The sequence below is a fragment of the Pristiophorus japonicus genome, unplaced genomic scaffold, assembly GCF_044704955.1.
Source record: "Pristiophorus japonicus isolate sPriJap1 unplaced genomic scaffold, sPriJap1.hap1 HAP1_SCAFFOLD_534, whole genome shotgun sequence".
Lineage (NCBI taxonomy): Eukaryota > Metazoa > Chordata > Chondrichthyes > Pristiophoridae > Pristiophorus > Pristiophorus japonicus.
The window spans coordinates 118,936-131,361 of record NW_027254441.1 but is presented as its reverse complement, the minus strand read 5'-3'; the positions used below and the strand labels follow the sequence as shown (position 1 = coordinate 131,361).

The window sequence follows — 12,426 nt, the reverse complement described above, 5'->3', positions numbered from 1 at the left end:
AGAATTCAAGTAATTTTGGTAGATTACAACCAGTACATCCACTATCTCTGCAGCCACTTCTTTTAAGACCTTCGGATGTATGCCATCAGGTCCGGGGGATTTGTCCACCTTTAGTCCCATTTGTTTGCTGAGTACTTTATCTCTAGTGATAGTGACTGTTTTAAGTCCCCCCTCACCCCACCCTCACCACCGCAATAGCTCGATTATGGGATGTTTTTAGTGTCCTCTACCGTGAAGAACAATACAAAATATTTGTTCACAATCTCTGCCATATCCGTGTTTCCCGTTATTAATTCTTTAGTCTCATCCTCTAAGGGACCAACGTTTACTTTAGCTACTCATTTCCCTTTTATATACCTGTAGCTGCTCTTACTGTCTGTTTTTATATTTTTTGCTAGTTTGTTCTAATGCTATCTTTTCTGTCTTTATCATTTTATTGTCGTCCTTTGCTGGTTTCTAAAAAATTCCCAATCTTCTGGCCTTCCACTGTCTTTCACAACATTATATTAGACAGGAGGGGATTGGTGTCAGTGACTGTGGGGTTGGTTTATATCAGACAGGAGGGGATTGGTGTCAGTGACTGTGGGGTTGGTTTATATCAGACAGGAGGGGATTGGTGTCAGTGACTGTGGGGTTGGTTTTTTCAGACAGGAGAGGATTGGTGTCAGTGACTGTGGGGTTGGTTTTTTCAGACAGGAGAGGATTGGTGACATGGAATCATTGCAGTTTACAACACAGAACGAGGACATTAGGCCTATCATGTATGTGCGGCCGAAAAAGAGCTATCCAGCCTAATCCCACTTTCCAGCTCTTGGTCCGTAGCCCTGTTGGTTAACGCACTTCCGGTGCATATCCAAGTACTTTTGTAAATGCGATGAGGGTTTCTGCCTCGACTATTCTTTCAGGCAGTAAGTTCCAGACTCCCATCTCCCTCTGGAGGTTATGCTAGAACTGTGTAAAACACAAGTTAGGACACAGCTGGAGTACTCACACAGTTCTGCTCATTACATCACCCTATTGGTCCAGCCCTTGCTCACCCTATTGGGCCAGCCCTTGCTCACCCTATTGGGCCAGCCCGGGCTCATCCTATTCGGCCAGCATAGCTCACCCTATTGGACCAGCATGGGCTCACCCTATTGGGCCAGCAGAGAAAATCAGCAGCTCATTTAGTTTATTCTCACTCTGCGCACAGCGGGTGCAGAACTGAACCCAACCTTGTAAGCTGGCAATGCATCGTTACAGTCACACTGGCGAGAGGCTGTTCACCTGCTCTGAGTGTGGGAAGGGATTCACTCATTCATCCGACCTGCTGAGACACCAGCAAGGTCACAAGTGACTGCAGGGGTTGGTTTCTACTGTTACTGCTGCTGTTAATCACATCCTAACTGAATCAGGTTCATTCTGTCAGTTGGGGATTGTTTCTGCTGATGTTCATAACCCCTATAACTGGGCTGGAATTTAATATTTTGATATTTCAAATAACAGAGTGTGTCGATATTTGATGACTCCAAAATAAGAAGAGACTAATTGACATCCTGTTACTGACTGCTCCATTTTGTGCCGTATCTCCTCTCTAACTTTGGATTATTTCAGTTCTTATACCTTTGGTTACTTTCAGGGGCAAGTCCCAGTTTCCCATACCTTCCAGAGTTGATCTCCTAACCTTGGTATCCAGGGAAGGTGTTGGTAACACGCCCAGGATCACTAAACATAAAACCCAGTCTGTTAATCACCTTCAGATACTGGACTGAGCATCTGCCCCACAGCATCTCTCTCACCTTCGATGTGTGAATGGAGCATCACGCCTGCAAACCTGGTTTCAATTTGTATTTGAATCCACTCAGCAAACATATTTTTAAAAATACGTACATATATACCAATCACATCAAATAATTGGCAAAGACTTAGAGTCAACAAGATGAATAAGTAAACACATTACAGCCCAATAAACCAGCTCTATATTCACAGGAGAAAGTCTGTTATCTAATTCCTCAAATGTCTGTTGGTGAGATGAGCGACCGAATCACTTTCCATGTGCAACAGCATCCATTCCCACTGTCCCCACATTTACAGTGTTGAGTCAGGTGGGTGCACGAGTCTCACAGGCTGAACGATTGGTTGAAGGTGCATCCACACACACAACATGTGTCCTGTTTCTCCCCGTTGTGATTGATGTTTTTACAAAAGCTGATGATAAGGTGATCTTGATTAATCCGGGAATCTGTCAAATCTTGACGCAATGTTTGGTTTGAGTTTCCCAGCTGCAGATCCTCCCCTTCTAATATCCTGCAAATAAATGGTGCTTACAAACATTATTACTTTAAATACAGGATAGAAATTCAGAACAGACAATTCTAGATTCTACACAACATTCTATCTCCTCCTGTCCCCCCCTAAGCTGTAAATTCCTTATTCTAGACACTCTCCCTCCATCCTCACTGTCTAAATTCAACATTCCTTTCATCATCTGAGATTTATTATCTCCAGAAAATGCTGAATCTGGCTGTGTGCAATTCCACAGACATTAGTTAACCTCTAGTGCCTCACCGTCAGTCGACTCAATGAGTGCCAGCAGGATTTCCACTGTGGTAGGCATCACAGCTTCAAATCCTGTCCTCAAATGACACCCACACACTTCCCAGTTGAGGTCACTGGATCGGTATGAACAGTAGGGACACTGGCTGATTTTTACTCATATTTATCGCAGTGGTACTGAGGACAATTATAATCCCTGAACTGCTGCCTTGGCTGAGGTCAACTCACAGCCCAGATCATGGATCGAACTTGGGAACTTCCCAGTCAGTATTGCAGTGTTCTAAAATTTGGGGGGTTGGAGGAGGGTTAGAACAGAATATTTTGAAACAAATTTGACTCCACCTTTAACCAACACCTTCATCACACTGCACAATTCTGAAATCTTTCCAAATTATGCAAGTGGATCATCAAACACAGTGAGACATTTTAGAAAGGCTCAAGTCACTGAAATAGACAGCTTTACAATCACTGCACAGTACAGAAAGGAGCGACTGTTGATGGGAGCTCTGTTAGTGAAGTCCTCCGACACCCCAAGATAAACTGGACTGTCCCTTTAACTATAATGAGGCAGAGAAAGGGGAGTCCCTGCTCCTTTAAATATCTGCCCCATTCCCCCAGACAGTGGGAGGAGGAACAGCGCGCGGTCTCTTTATATCCTGATCCACCAAGCACCGCCGGATGAGCTAAAGATCATAGAATGTTGATCGCATCAGGTTACACAGAACAACTGAAATAAGCACACAAAGTCTATATATATCATAGCATATATATATATATATATAGCATGTTTTTTTCTTTATATATATATATATAGTGTTTGTCTATACAGAGCACATCATTTTTAATGTTTGCTAGTCAATTCCAGAGATAAATTATCTTCACCAATTATTTTCCAGCATTTTATTTCCAATGTAATTGCAGACTGTTTAATACCTTTACCATTTATTGATAACCCATTGTCTTGTGTGGTCTTGTTTAGAAAGTGATGTCACACTGACCATTCTGTTACCAAGGTCACCATGTCTATCCACAGTATTCAGTGGGAAAGGGGATTAAATCACACTGGGGATAATGAGCAGCCCCCCACCAGTCTCTCAGCTTTATTGTCCAGTGATCACCTCACCATCACACAGAAGCTCCTGATATTTACCTCCAGTGTGGATCATTGGTCGAAGTGATGGTCAAAATGAAATTGTATGTGTGAAATAGGGGTTGGGGTGAAGGAGGGTTTGGTGTGAGGGGGCTTGGGGTGAGGGGGGTTGCAGAGTAGGAGTGAGGAGGGTTGGGGTGAGGGGGGTTGGGGCAAGGGGGTGAAGGAGGGACTGGGGTGAGGGGCGTTGGAGTGAGGGGGGTTGGGGTGAGTGGGTGAAGGAGGGGTTGGGGTGAGGGGGGTTAGGGAGGGGTTGGGGTGAGGGGAGTTGGGGTGAGGGGAGTTGGGGTGAGGGATTAAAGGAGGGGTTGGGGTGAGGGGGGTTGGGGCGAGGTGGGTTGGGGTGAGGGAGTGAAGGAGAGATTGGGGTGAGGGGGTTGGGGTGAGGGAGTGAAGGAGAGGTTGGGGTGAGGGGGGTTGGGGTGAGGGAGTGAAGGAGGGATTGGGATGAGGGTGGTTGGGGTGAGGGGGTGAGGGGGGTTGGAGTGAGGGGGTGAAGGAGGGGTTGTGGTGAGGGGGGTTGAGGTGCGGGGGGTTGGGGTGAGGGAGTGAAGGAGGGGTTGGGGTGAGGGGGTGAAGGAGAGGTTGGGGTCAGGGAGTGAAGGAGGGGTTGGGGTGAGGGGGTTGGGGTGAGGGGTTTGGGGTGAGGGGGGTTGGGGTGAGGGGGCTTGGGGTGAGGGGGTGGAGGAGGGGTTGGGGCGAGCAGTTGGAATAGTAGGGGTGGCTGGTGTGCAACCACACGTTAAAAAAATCCATGCACAGGCATCTTCCACCCTTCAGGATGTAGTTTGGGATCCAGAATATTAGGTCCTTCATTGAAAAACCTGTGAACTCATCCCTTTTCGGCATAGAAACAAGTCATCTTCATTTCGACGGACTGTCTATGATGATGATGATTGTGCAAAGTTACCGAGAGGGTCCTTTACTATGGCAATAACTTCAAGGTGTAAACGACCTTGATCTTTGCTGGAACAAAAAGAAGAACTCCAGTTATGTTCAACTTCTTATCTGCAGTAATGGATCTTGAATACCACAGCATGGTGACAAAATTGAATGTAAGACTTTTTGAAAAAAATGCCTGGAATGAATGATTTGGAATCATGTGTTATCTTCCACGACAGATTGCTGGAGAGGGAAGATAAAGAACTTGCAGCAAACACATTGTAGATACCTTTTGTATTGTTCAATCACAAAGGCTGGACATAGGTTTGTGTGAAAATAAAATTGACTATCTAAATAGATAGGAGTTGCTGCTCAAGCATTCAGGAAGGGAAATGTAATCCATATAACCTAAGTTTGAGCTGTGGAGGGAAGACCTCTCACAGAGCGGTGCTATTTTTCCTTTTGTTTTTTTTTTGCAGAAGCAAGTGGAAGCGAGGTCGCAGGATGAAATATCGCAGCCAGCAAGGTCCAGGTGAACGAGGGAAGGCCAGTGTGCCTAGAATGCTGGGGAAGCATCGTTGACCTACATTCTTCCTGGTTAAGCAACGCCTCAATTTCAAAATATTCATGCTTGTTTTCAGATGGCCTCGCCCCTCCCTATCTCTGTAATCTCCCCCAGCCCCACAACCGCTGAGATATCTGCTCGCCTCTAATTCTGCCTTTTTGAGCATCCCTGATGGTAATCGCTCAACCTTCTGTTGCCTCGACCCCAATCTCTAAAACCTCTCCACCTCTCATTCCTCCTTTAATCTGCTCCTGAAAATCTCTGTCTTTGACCAAGCTTTTGGTCACCTGTCCTGATATCTGCTTATGTGGCTTGGTGTTATGTTTTTGTCTTATAATACTCTGTGAAATTCTTCAGGACGTTTTACACATTAAAGGCATGATATAAATACAAGTTTTTGTTTTTGTTTTTGCTGATTCCCTTGATTTGACCTTTCATGGTATTATATAGAATGTGCAGCATAGAAACAGGCCATTCAGCCCAACTGGTCCATGTCGTGGTTTAAACTCCACACGAACCTCCTCCCACCCTATCAACATATCCTCCTATTCCTCTACAGTGAGGAGTTCCACAATCACTGGTAGAAACATAGAAAATAGGTGCACGAGTAGGCCATTCGGCCCTTCGAGGCTGCACCGCCATTCAACAAGATCATGGCTGATCACCCACCGCAGCACCACCCCCCCCCCCACGCCCGCTCCACACCCGCCGACCCCCCCAACCGCAAGGACCACATCCAACTCCCTCCCGAACACATCCAATGAACCGGCATCAACAACTCTCCATGGCAGGGAAACCCACAGGCCAACAACTCCCCGAGTGAAGAAGTCTCTCCCCATCCCAGTCCCAAACAACCCACCCCCCATCTCAAGAACGTCCCCCCACCCCCCCCCACCCCAGCTCCGGACCCACCCAACACCGGGAACACTCCCCCCGCACACAACCTGCCCCTTCCCGTCAGAATCCTTCCCAAATGCCGAACACCCTCGGATGTCGAGCCCCCAGCCCCGCCCACCCCGGAGCCACACCCCCCCGATGCCAACCACACCACATCCACCAACCGCCATCTGCGCAGTCAACCCGTCCACCCCACTCTGAACACTCCCCGCACCGAGGCACAGAGCCCCCAGGTCCGCCCCTCCAACACACTTCGCCCCCCCAGACCTCCGCTGCAATGTGGCCCCTCCCATCCCCCGCCCTGGGTTTCTCCGCCCCCCCACCTCCACCACTCTCCCCTCCATCCCCCGCCCCCGTCTCCCCTCCACTTCCCTCTGCCTCCCCACACAGGCTCTCATCTTGGGGGCGGCAGCCTTCAGGGGCCGGGAATTTTAGCCCCCAGCGTGGAAGTCCTGTTCCCGCCGCAGAATTGGCCTTACCACTCCTCAATGGAAGCGGAGCGCAATTTCCCACACTCCTAGCCCCCATCCAAAGGGCCAATGTGTGAGTGTATGCAGTGATTGTTGGCAGCCTATTCAACCTTGGGGGCATCACAGTCCAAAACAACGCCCCCTTTGCAGACTTGGCCTTTGCTGCTGGGGTGAGTGGACAGTGATCAGTAGCAGGAGCCCAGGGCACTGAGGTTAACTGCAGTCTCCCCAACTGCAGCCCAGGCTGGGATCCGCTGACAACCCCCACAGTGAGCAGCTGGAATGTGCAACATCTCCTGGTCTGCACTGGGGAGCAAGGGAGGTCAAGGGTCAGCACAGAATCAAATCAACCTTGACCCCCAGCCTCCCTCACTCAGGAAAACCAAGTTGCACTGACGTCATGACGTCTGCACTTTTCATGATGTCACACATTCCAGCGCGCGTCAACCTCGGCCGCCCGCCCACTGTTCCCGCGTTCTCGCTCCCCATTGGTCGGGAGCTCCTGTCAATCAGGCCGTGGGCCCGGGTCACGTGCCCCTCGAGTGCGCCCGCCTCCCAACAGCCGGAGGCGGAGAGAAGGTTCCGGAGCGGGGAGGAGGAGGAAGCGGCGGCGCAGGAAGCAGGAAGCCCCGGAACCGGCGGGGAGGCTTTCTAAACACCCGGGGTAGGCCTCAGGCCCCCAACAACAACCTGCGGCTCCGGCGTTTGCCCCGAGCTCGAGTGGGTCAGACCCTTCGGGGAGGCGGGAGGAGATTGTGGGGGCGGCGGAGGGTGTGGACCCGCGGGTGGGCCGGGGAGCTTCACCCACACCCGCTGTAGGCCTCAGGCCCCAATCACAGCCCACAGGCTGAGGCCGGGTTTGCCCCCCCCGCGGTGACAGGCCCAGGGGCTGGCTCACTCTGGCTGCCTGCCTCTCCTCCACGGTCAGGGAAGGAGGGAGAGAGAAAACGGGCAACTCGGGGCCAGTTAGTCTGACATCAGTCCTTGGGGGAAATGCTGCAATCCATTACTACACAAGTGTAACAGGGCACTGAGAAAATCAGGCTCTCAGTCTGCTCTCAACATGGTCTTGTGGGAGGGAAATCGTCTTTAATACATTTATTAAGCTTTTTGAGGATGTCAGCAGCAGGGTGGATGAAGGGGAACCAGTGGCTGTAATGTTGCAGGATTTCCAAAACGCATTTGATGTGCCACATAAAATGCTAATTGAGAGCTCACGGAGTTGGGGGTAATATATTAGCACGGATAGAGGATTGGTTAACGGACAGAGAGTCGGGATACACGGGACATGTTCCGGTTGGCGGGCTGTAACTAGTGGGGTACTGCAAGGATCGGTCAGCTTTGGTCTTAGCTTTGCTTTGGCCTCAGCTATTTACAATCTATATTAAAGACTTGGATGAAGGGATCAAGTACAATGTATCCACGTTTGCTGACGATACAAAGCCAGGTGGGAAAGTACGCTGTGAGGAGGACGCAAAGAGCCTGCAAAGGGATTATGGACAGGTCAAGAGAGTGGGCAATAAGGTGGCAGATGGAGTATAATGTGGGGAAATGTGAGGTTGTTCACTTTAGTAGGAAGAATAGAAAAACAATATTTTTTAAATGGTGAAAAACTAATAAATGTTAGTGTTCAGAGAGATTCAGGTGTCCTCGTACAGGAAACACAGAGCGCTGGCATGCAGGTACGGCAAGCAATCAGGAAGGCATGTGGGCCTTTATTGCCAGGGGGTTGGAGTACAAGAGTAAGGAAGTCTTGCTACAATTGTACAAGGCCTTGGTGAAACCACACCTGCAGTACTGTGCACAGTTTTGGTCTCCTTATCTGAGGAAGGATATACTTGCCTTAGAGAGAGTGCAATGAAGGTTCACCAGATTGATTCCCGGGATAGGGGAATTGTCCTATGAGGAGGGATTGAGCAGTATGGGCCTATACGCTCCGGAGTTTCGAAGAATAAGAGGGGATCTCATTGAAACATGTAAAATTCTGAGGGGGACTGACAGGGTAGATGCTGAGAGGTTGTTTCCCTCGACTGGAGAGTCTAGAAATAGGGCCCACAGTCTCAGAATAAGGGGGTTGGCCATATAAGACTGAGATGAGGAGCAATTTCTTCACTCAGAGGTTTGTAAATCTTTGGAATTATCCACCCCAAAGGGCTGTAGGTGCTGAGGTGTTAGTATATTCAAGGCTGAGATAGATAGATTGTTGGACTCTGGGGGAATCAAGGGATATGGAGATCAGGCAGGAAAGTGGAGCTGAGGTTGAAGTTCAGCCATGATCATATTGAATGGCGGAGCAGGCCCGAGGGGCCGTATGGCCGATTCCTGCGCCTAATTCTCGTGGTCTTTTGTCTTGTCGGTGCCCGGATGGCCCTGGAGAGGGAACATGCGGTGTGCACTGGTTCCTTGATGCCTTCCGTGACTGGTGGCACCTCAGGGTACGGAGTATCTCATACACATTGGGAACAACATTCTGGTTTAGTTGGGAAGGTTCCCTTTGCTTTTGTTGCTTATTTTGGCGCCTTTTAATTCGATTGGATCACATGTTTGTCGGAACAAGAGAGGAAAGAATATTCCATGGAAGCTGGAATTGTCTGTTTTGATTTTCTGCCCTGGACTTACAGTGATGACTTTTGTGAACTCTTTTACAGGGTATTAGAAGGGGAGGATTTACAGACGGGAAACTCAAACCAAACCACATCAAGATCTGACAGAGTCACTTGATTCATCAGGACCTGAATATCATTGGCCTTTGACAGTGTAAGGAGAAATGTTTGCCTGTTCTGCCTGTGGGAAAAGATTTCAAATATCAGTGTGACTGGAAAAGCACCGAGACATACACACCCGAATGAGATTGTTCCAGTGCACTTACTGTGGAAAGAGCTTTAACCAGTTACACAGCCTGAAAAAACATCGCACCATTCACAGTGAGGAGAAACTGTACACATGTTCTGTGGGGACCAGGCTTCAACTGATCGTCCAACCTGGAGAGACACACGGACACCCCGCACCATGGAGAAACCGTGGAAATGTGGGGACTGTGGGAAGGGATTCAATTACCCATCCCTGTTGGAAACTCATCACTCCAGTCACACCGGGGAGAGGTCATTCTGCTCGGAGTGTGGGAAGGGATTCACTCGCTCATCCACCCTGTCGGCACACCAGCGTCACTGACACCACATGGACTGGGAAAGTATGTTAAAGGGTAAGACTGTAGAAACGCAGTGGCAAACATTTAAGGAGATATTTCATAACTCTCAGCAAAGATTTATTCGTGAGAAATAAAGATGCTTAGAGAAGGCTGAACCATCCCTGGCTAACTAAGGAAGTAAAGGATGGTATCAAATTGAAAAAAAGACATAGTGTTGTGAAGGACAGTGGAGGCCAGAGGATTGGGAAATTGTTAGAAACCAGCAAAGGACGATTAAAAAAATGATGACAGAGAAGATAGCAGTTGAGAGCAAACTAGCAAGAAATATCAGTAAAAGCTTCTACAGGTATATAAAAAGGAACCGAGTAGCTAAAGTAAACATTGGTCCTTTAGAGGATGAGCCTGGAATATTAATATTGGGAAACATGGAAATGGCAGAGATTTTGAACCAATATTTTGTATTGGTCTTCACGTTAGAGGACACTAAAAACATCTCAATGGTTGATAATCAAGGAGCTATTGTGCGGGGAGGGGGGACTTAAAACAGTCACTATCACTAGAGATAAAGTACTAAGCAAACTAATGGGACTAAAGGTGGACAAGTCCCCTGGACCTGATGACATGCATCCTCGGGTCTGAAAAGAAGTGGCTGCAGAGATAGTGGATGCACTGGTTGTAATCTACCAAAATTCCCTGAATTCTCCAGCGGACTGGAAAACCGCAAATGTTACATTCCTATTTAAGAGATGGAGACAGAAAGCAGGAAACTATAGACCAGTTAGCCTACCATGTCATTGGAAAATACTGGAGTCCATCATTAAGGATGTAGTAACAGGACATTTAGAAAATCATATTGCAGTCAAGCAGAGTCAGCATGGTTTTATGAAAGGGAAATCATGTTTGACAAAGTTGCTGGAGTTGTTTGAGGATGTAATGAGCAGAGTGGATAAAGGAGAACCCGTTGATGTCATATATTTGGATTTCCAGAAAGCATTCGATAAGGTGCCACACAAAAGGTTACTGCACAAGGTAAGAGCTCACGGGCTTGGGGGTAATATATTAGCATGGATAGAGGATTGGCTAAGTAACAGAAAACAGAGAGTTAGGATAAATGGGTCATTTTCAGGTTGGCAAACTGTAACTAGTGGTGTGCTGCAGGGATCAGTGCTGGGGCTTCAACTATTTATAATTTATATTAATGACTTGGATGAAGGGACTTAGTGTAATGCAGCCAAATTTGCTGCTGATACAAAGATAGGTGGAAAGCAAGTTGTGAGGAGGATGCGAAGAATCTACAAAGGGATTTGGATAGGCTCAGTGAGTGGGCAAAAATCTGGCAGATGGACTATAATGTGGTAAAATGTCAGGTTATCCCCTTTGGAAGGAAAAATTAAAAAAAATTATTATTTAAATGAGGACGATTACAAAATGCTGTAATACAAAGAGATCTGGGCGTTCTTATACATGAAACTCAAAAAGTTAGCATGCATGTACAGCAAACAATCAGGAAGGCAAATGGAATGCTGGCCTTTATTGCAAGGGGGGATGGAGTATAAAAGTAGGGAAGTCCTGCTACACCTGTACAGGGCGTTGGTAAGACCACAGCTGGAGTACTGCGCACACTTTTGGTCTGGACTTGTCTCTTTTCCCGTGCCGAGGGGATTGCTACACTAGACGGGAGGGGCAACATTTGGGGACACTGATTCCCCACCAATTCCCATTCCCCTTCTTGTGGATAATGGAGGGGCCACTGTGTGTAATGTGCAAGTCAGTAAGAATTGTCAGCCAGCTCTTTCTAATTGGAGATGTTCTTCAGTGGAAACTTTCATACTATTGTAGATTTTGTACCAAAGATCAACTTAGGATTAAAGTAAAAGTTCAGAATTTTATTGCAAACTAACTTTCTGTTGAGAGTCGCTGAATTAAGGGGAAAGATAACACACCGTGTTTCTTAAATGGACACTGCAGCCCCGAGAACACAATCAGCAATATATCCAGAATATTAAAGTCCAGCCCAGTTATAGGATTATTAACATCAGCAGAAACAAACCCCAACTGTCAGAATGAACGTGGTTCAGTTGGGATGTGATTAACAGCAGCGATAACAGCAGATTCCAAACCCTGCAGTCACTTGTGAACTCGCTGGTGTGTCAGTAGGTCGGATGACCGAGTGAATCCCTTCCCACGCTCCGAGCAGGTGAACGGTTTCTCCCCAGTGTGAACTCTATGGTGAGTTACAAGTTGGGATGACCCAATGAATCCCTTCCTCCACACAGGGCAGATGAACGGCCTCTCCCCAGTGTGACTGCGTCGATGAATTTCCAGCTCTCACGGTTTTCTGAATACCTTCCCACAGTCCCCACATTTCCATGGTTTCTCCATGGTACGGATATCCTTGTGACTCTCCATGGTTGGACGATCAGTTGTGAATGGTGTGATGTTTTTTCAGGCTGTGTAACTGGATAAAGCTCTTTCCACAGGCAGTGCACTGGAACACTCTCACTAGGGTGTGTGTGTCTCAGTGCCTTTCAAGTCACACTGATGTTTGATATCTTTTCCCACAGACAGAACAGGCAAACATTTCTCCTTCCACTTTCAAAGGCCAATGATATTCAGGTTCTGATGAATCGATTGACTCCGTCAGCTCTTGACGTGATGTTTGGTTTGTGTTTCCTGTCTGAAAATCTCCCCTTCTAACACGCTGTAAAAGGAGATAACAAAACTCATCACTGTCAGTACAAGACAGAAATTCAGAATAGACACATCTAGTTTCCATGGA

At 47.7% G+C, this 12,426-nt stretch overlaps 3 protein-coding genes across 5 annotated transcripts in view; 2 read left to right on the top strand and 1 right to left on the bottom strand.

The window, feature by feature from the left end:
- The window catches only part of LOC139254096 (zinc finger protein 229-like), a 97,547-nt gene that overhangs the window by 33,575 nt on the left and 51,546 nt on the right, over positions 1–12,426 (bottom strand). Inside the window, exons 5-6 of one of the 2 annotated variants that reach the window (XM_070873644.1) lie at positions 11,994–12,023; positions 11,779–11,909 (exon numbers count right to left, since the gene is read on the bottom strand). The exons of the other annotated variant lie outside the window; for it this stretch is intronic. Coding sequence (XP_070729745.1) covers positions 11,779–11,909; positions 11,994–12,023 — 161 coding nt within the window. The remainder of the gene's footprint in view (positions 1–11,778; positions 11,910–11,993; positions 12,024–12,426) is intronic. 2 annotated transcript variants of the gene reach the window in all.
- The window catches only part of LOC139254094 (zinc finger protein 432-like), a 157,446-nt gene that overhangs the window by 131,068 nt on the left and 13,952 nt on the right, over positions 1–12,426 (top strand). The gene's annotated exons all lie outside the window — the stretch shown is intronic.
- Positions 7,172–12,426, top strand: part of LOC139254095 (zinc finger protein 239-like) — a 42,119-nt gene continuing 36,864 nt past the window's right edge. The window contains exons 1-2 of one of the 2 annotated variants that reach the window (XM_070873642.1): positions 7,172–8,181; positions 9,148–9,689. The gene's annotated coding sequence lies outside the window, so the exon portion shown is untranslated. Of the gene's footprint in view, positions 8,182–9,147; positions 9,702–12,426 lie in introns of both variants that reach the window. The other variant, XM_070873641.1, reaches the window with a different exon arrangement.